This window comes from Mus musculus, chromosome 3 (assembly GCF_000001635.26).
Source record: "Mus musculus strain C57BL/6J chromosome 3, GRCm38.p6 C57BL/6J".
NCBI lineage: Eukaryota > Metazoa > Chordata > Mammalia > Rodentia > Muridae > Mus > Mus musculus.
The window spans coordinates 37639170-37644850 of record NC_000069.6 but is presented as its reverse complement, the minus strand read 5'-3'; the positions used below and the strand labels follow the sequence as shown (position 1 = coordinate 37644850).

The 5681-nt window shown below is 52.3% G+C and overlaps 1 protein-coding gene across 4 annotated transcripts; it reads right to left on the bottom strand.

The window, feature by feature from the left end:
* Positions 1-251: 251 nt before the first annotated feature.
* On the bottom strand, positions 252-4904 carry Spry1 (sprouty RTK signaling antagonist 1). Of its 4 annotated transcripts, none has more exons than NM_011896.3 (3): positions 4746-4904; positions 4043-4331; positions 252-2296 (listed from the first exon to the last, which is right to left on the bottom strand). In NM_011896.3, the coding sequence occupies exon 3, from the start codon at positions 2239-2241 to the stop codon at positions 1300-1302; it is 942 nt and encodes a 313-aa protein (NP_036026.1). In that variant the 5' UTR covers positions 2242-2296; positions 4043-4331; positions 4746-4904; the 3' UTR covers positions 252-1299. The 4 variants fall into 4 exon arrangements, with proteins under 4 accessions (NP_036026.1, NP_001292369.1, NP_001292370.1 ...); NM_001305440.1 differs by having other exon boundaries at positions 4787-4904; NM_001305441.1 differs by lacking the exon at positions 4043-4331.
* Between the last annotated feature and the right edge of the window lie 777 nt (positions 4905-5681).

Sequence of the window (5681 nt, the reverse complement as noted above, 5' to 3'; positions counted from 1 at the left end):
CAAAATAAAGTGGGGACATTTATCTTATAAGAAAAAAGAAAAAAAAAAAACCTTCACTTTCCAAAGTAACCCCCTCGGGTGTCTGACGAAGCAATGGAGACCATACAACTCTGACTACAGTACTTTCCAAAAGCACTGTTTAAAACCCGAGGGCACCTATGCCTGGACTTTGTTACTTAAAGTCTGAAAAGGTTGAATCACGTAACAATTCCACAGCAGTACAGGTTGAAAAAAAAAAAGATGCACTCGAGAGCCGGTTTCATTAATTAATATATTTTCTGCATTGTAGTTAACATAGATGTTTTTTATATACTTTCTTCGAGTCACCTTGCTTTTCTTGAAGTAGTGATATGTTATATTCAGACATGAGTACATTTCAACAGTCTTTTGCAATAAATATCATAAAATAATAGAGATTCGCATAATAAATATTCTTTACAATAAAAAAAAGTTTAACAGACTTTTGTCTTAAAAATAGCCAGGATTCAACTTTGTGATTTATACATAAAATATACAAAAAAGCACCACAATTTGTGGTTAAGGCAATGAAAACACAGGAAGGGTTGGAAATACTCAGCTGTTAAGAGTCAAAAGGCCAAGAGCCAAAGGCACCTTAGGGAGCTGTAGCTCTGAGATACCAGGGGCAAATCAGACAGGAATTTCAACTACAGTTACCAAGTGTCCTCAGTGAAGTGGGGGGCGTGAAGGGAAGTCCTTCACAGATACTGGGCGCTGGAGGAGGAAAAGGGTTGCCAACATCATATCTGATGTGAAGACCAACACCGCACAGAGCTATGCCAAAGGGGTGTGCGGGGACGACCCACTGGCATCTGCGCAATGCATTGTGGGGGGGGGGGGTTCAGAGGGCTGTAAGGAGAAGGCTGGGAAAACCGTGTTCTAAGGAGTAGCTCCTCCCATCCGGCTAGGAGAAGGACACTAAGATAGATCTCATCAGAGGCAGATTAATATATAGCTTATTTAAGCACTTACATGGTTACTTTTTTATAAACCAAACTAAGTCCACGATCCCACAGTACCAGACCCCAAACAACTCTCGGCCAAATCCGGGCATGCGTATATCTTCACGGAAGCAGCTGGAGAGCGGATGCAGCACACAGGCCCTCGCTGCTCCCAGAACCCTCGAGGTGGAATGAGAACAAGCTGGGTGCAGTTTCACAGTCCACTCCTATTGAGGCCCATCCAAGGCAGGAGAGACTCGAGAAGAAAATCTGCCTCTAATACCAACAGCCAAAGTTTGGAAGCTAGACATTCCGCGGAGGTCCAACCCACCTCCAGAAGTCATGACAGTTTGCCCTGAGCCCTTGAGGGGCAGCTCTCCAGCTTACAATAGACAGTGTTGGAGTTTCTACACCTGCAGCCAGGGCGGTGGGTCCAGTCGTAACAGCCCCTGCACAGCTTCAGGCAGCCCTTGGCGGGAGGGTAGCAGAGCAAGCAGGGTAGGCACAAAGACAGGGCTCCCATGCACAGGTATCTGGAGCAGCAGTGGGACTGTGAACAGGAGCATGGGTTATCCGAGTAAGAACCTCCATCATCATCATTGGAGCAGTGGTAGAAAATGCCCTTGACCAGGCACATGCAGGTCCCGTATTCCACCATGCTCTCCGCGGAGCAGAGGCACTGCCGATCACAGGCCAGACAGGAGGGCAGGGCCCGGGGGGCCGTACACTCTCCACATTTGCACTTGCCACACTGTTCGCAGATGAACTTGTGCTGGGTGGGGTCCTCTTTCAAGGAGGCCTTCAAGTCTTCCACCAGCAGCTGCTTGGGCTGGGTCCGGATGACCCGATCTGACCTATGACCTGGGATGGGCCTGGTGGGCGGAGACCGTCCTAATAGGCCCTGCTCAGAAGACACACTGCTGCTGCTCCCTGAGCTGGCCGCGCTTCCGGTGCTGGTGGACCTGCTCAGCACCGAGCCCCTGGCGTTGCCCGGGTGGCTGGCAGGTCGGTGCTCGTAGCTGCTATTCACATTGGCTGGTATGATTTCATGAGTCCTTTCCTGCTTTTCGGGTCTTGGTGCAGTGCGAGGAGCAGGTCTTCTCGCTACCGAAGGTCCCTCTGTGTATTCATTGCTGCCTCTGATGGCTTTGATCTGGTCTAGGGACAGAATCGTAGCAGGCTGAGTGTCCCTGTCATAGTCTAACCTCTGCCGGCCTTCCACAGCCGGTGGCTGAATCACCACTAGCGAAGTGTGGCTGCCATGCTGACTTGGGGAATCCATGTGGAGTGATCTCCAGTTCCAGCAGTCAGCGGAAATCTGCCATGCATCTGAAATCCTAAAGAAGAGTGAGAGAGAAAATAAGCGACAGAAAGCGGATTTGGGGGAGAAGGGCTGCTGTCAAGTAACAAATTCCCCAAGCCACCTGGTAATGATCCCCTTCATCGGCTGATTTCAATGATGCCGAAGCCTGGCCAGAGTCCAACTCCAAAAAAAAGATTGCAGAGGACCATATCACAGGAAGACAGCAAAGACCTCATGCCTTAAAAATTAGAAGTTGCTCTCCAGCTTCTAAGAAGCAGAGGAAGTCGTGTCTTCCTGTTTGCAAACCTAACAAATAATTAAAATGAAATATGCCTTCGAAAGAGCAATTCAGTGTGAGCCCTGGAACTGTTCTCAGAGTTCACTGTCAGTTCACTGGCAGTTCACGTAAGGAAAATGTCAGCTACTTTTTAAAGATTAAGAATGGCTTTAGTGCTGTGGCCTCTCGGCCATTTATATGCTGTTACGAGCTTTAGATTAATGAGAAAATTAATCAAGGCAATTTCCAAAACACCGGCTATTCCAAGCTCACTCGGAATCTCAAAAGGCCATTTTCAGCAGAAGTCCGGGTCTGAAGCTAGCTCATCACACAGATCTGTGAGACGAGCAAAGGAAGCTACAAAGAATGAAGAGTGCTCTGCCACAAAGAACACAACCCGGACGGTGTGGACTTAGCTTTCCTTAAAGGTTAATCAAGGCTCCCCCACACAACGAGGATAACTTATGCACAAGTGTCAGCCCTTTAAAGCAGGGAGAGGAGCCCTGGTCTTTTTACATTATATTTAATTCCCTTCATTTATTAGCACGACAGACCTTGATTTTCACAAGCCCTGAATTGACCTGCTTTTTGTAGTAAAATAAATACACTGATAGACAACAAACACAACTTCCATGTCAAAAGGAAATAGCTTCCAATTTATAACGTATTCTTCCTGAGACAGACCAAACTCTTTCGATTCTGTTTCTGGGCAATAGGTATCTAAGATATTTTTTTACACAAATGCCTTCCGAACTCACAGATGCACCTTAATTCAAGAAGGCACCCCTTTGCACTTTTCTGGCATCCAAAGAAAATCAAAACAAATACGTCGGTTTACTATGGATGCTAACTAATGTCCCCAGACTACATATGTGTTAGCTTTTTGGAGGCCCCTCTAAGCTTATAACTACCTTCTCCGCACATGAGATGCACGGCCATAACAGCATGTTGTGGTGCCGAAGCCCTAAACGACACTAGAAAACTGCCCATCCTTGCTCCTGTGCCATATCTATTTTTTAAAAATTTAAAACTCCATAACGAAGACTTTAAATATGCCAAGTCTCATCCACAAGAAAGGAAGACGTGGGCACGGCTTGTTTGAGTTATGAAACCCCTAGGCACGGCTTTAATTTGCATTTTACAGGGCATTCCCAAGCAAGTTCGCTCAGGCGGAGCACCTAGGCACCCCGCAACTGTCCAGAGCGAAGCCGGTGCGCACCCGCGGACAGCAGTGTGGGTAGCACCGTCGGGCGCTTGGGCCCCACGCCGAGACCTCAGGGGCACCGAGCCGCGGCAGGTCCGGCCGGATAAAGTTATGAATGAAAACAGCTCGCGGGCGGGAGGAGGCAGCGCCCTCTCCCCGCGTCCCGCGGCACTGCGCTCCGAGCACAGGCGGGCGCTGGGTCCCCAGCGCCATCGGGTGCCGCGCGCTTGGCACGGGCTGCGCGAGGACCGCCAGGACCGCCCGGCCCGCCCCGGCCCGCACCTGCCGCCCGCACTCACCTCGGCCTCCGCGGCGCCGGCCGGGGGCGCCGAGCGGGCGGAGCGCGCGCCGCATCAAGCGCGGCGGGGCGGCCGGGCGCGCATGGCCCGCGCTGCGGCCTCGGCGGCCCCCGGGCAGGGGCGCTTCTCCGCGGTTGGCGGCGGCCGAGGGCGGCTCGGGGACATCCGCCGGGTGCGCGCGGCGCCCGCTCCACAGCACCGTCCCGTCCCGGTCGTCAGGCGCGCGGCCCGGCGTCGTCCCGGGCTCTCGGGTCCCCGCAGGTCCGCGTCCCCGCAGTCGCCACGCCGGCTGCAGACGAGCAGAGACAGAAACACGTGAGTCCCTTGCCAGCCCGGGACGCTGTCCTGCTCGCCGAGATGGACAGCCACGAGCCCCGGACACACACGGCCGTGCACGTTTTGCCCCCACGGAATGCCCCGCAGTCCAAAGCGCGTCCGAGAGACGCGTCTGCGCGAGGCAAGCCCGCACGCAGGGACGGGAAAAGTCAGGTCTGGCACGAGCGCCCGGCGGGTCGGTCCCCAACAATGCGCACAGACACGCGGGTGCGCGGCGGTGCCAGCCCGCGTTCGCACACGCGTAACTCGCTGCCTGGCTACGGAACTCGCTGCAGGGCCGACCGCAAAGCGCCGGGCACAGAGCTAGAGCCAGCTCCGAAAACGTCCAGCTCCTCGAAAATAAAATAAAATAAAGCACCATTCTCACCTGATCTTGCCAGGTCCTCGGCGGGAGGGGAAGGCTCTTACCTAGTGCAGAGCCTGGGGCCGGCCCTCCCGGCACATGCACGCCGCTCGCAGCCGCTCCTTAGCCCGCAGAGCTCTGGCTGCGGGGCCGCCGCAAACCCCTGCGTGCTGAGCACTCGCGCGCGGGCTCCGCAGCATTTCAGCGTCGCCGCCACCTCCACCTCCACGCCGGGACCCGCCCCCGGTGATATCATGTGTCAATCACGCGGGCTGCACGAAAACCCGGAGCAGGATTTCAGCGATCGTGGATGTGGACTCGAGGACGCTCTAACAAAAGTCGATTGCCTGCAGGAGTCCTGCGAGCGCAACTGGGGAGGAGCGGGCATTCCAGGGCCCCTGTCAGTCGTGAGCTGTCAGCCTCCAATTTAAGGGGACTGGTGCAGCCACCCTTAGAGTTGAGTTTAAAAAGAGTTGTGAAGAACATTTAAAAAACAATAACAAACCACCAACAACAACGGAAAAAAAAATGTGTACACCATGACACCGTGCCCCCAGATAAAGGGAAAAGTGCAAAGTTCAGATCATGCGAAATATGAAAGTTTCAGAAAGAACAGTCATTTTTGCAAATGTAATATAATTACACACTAAAGGGTGGGATTTCCTGCTGTGGGGTTTTAGTGATTGCTCCATTTGGTTTGTGATACGATCCCTAAAATTACACGGGGGGAGGGGAAGGGGAGAAAACGGGGCCCAAGTTCTTCCTGCTTTGTAATGTTTGTATAATTTTGTCCAAAACACCAATGCATTTTAAATGAAATAAAATAAGCATAACTCATCAGGAAGTTTTAGCTTTAGCCATATGTCTGTCACGGGGTGGGGGACTTTAGTAAGCTGGGAATGCTTTTTGCGTCTTTACATACTATGGAATTTGGTTATTTATTATATGGACGCTATAGCT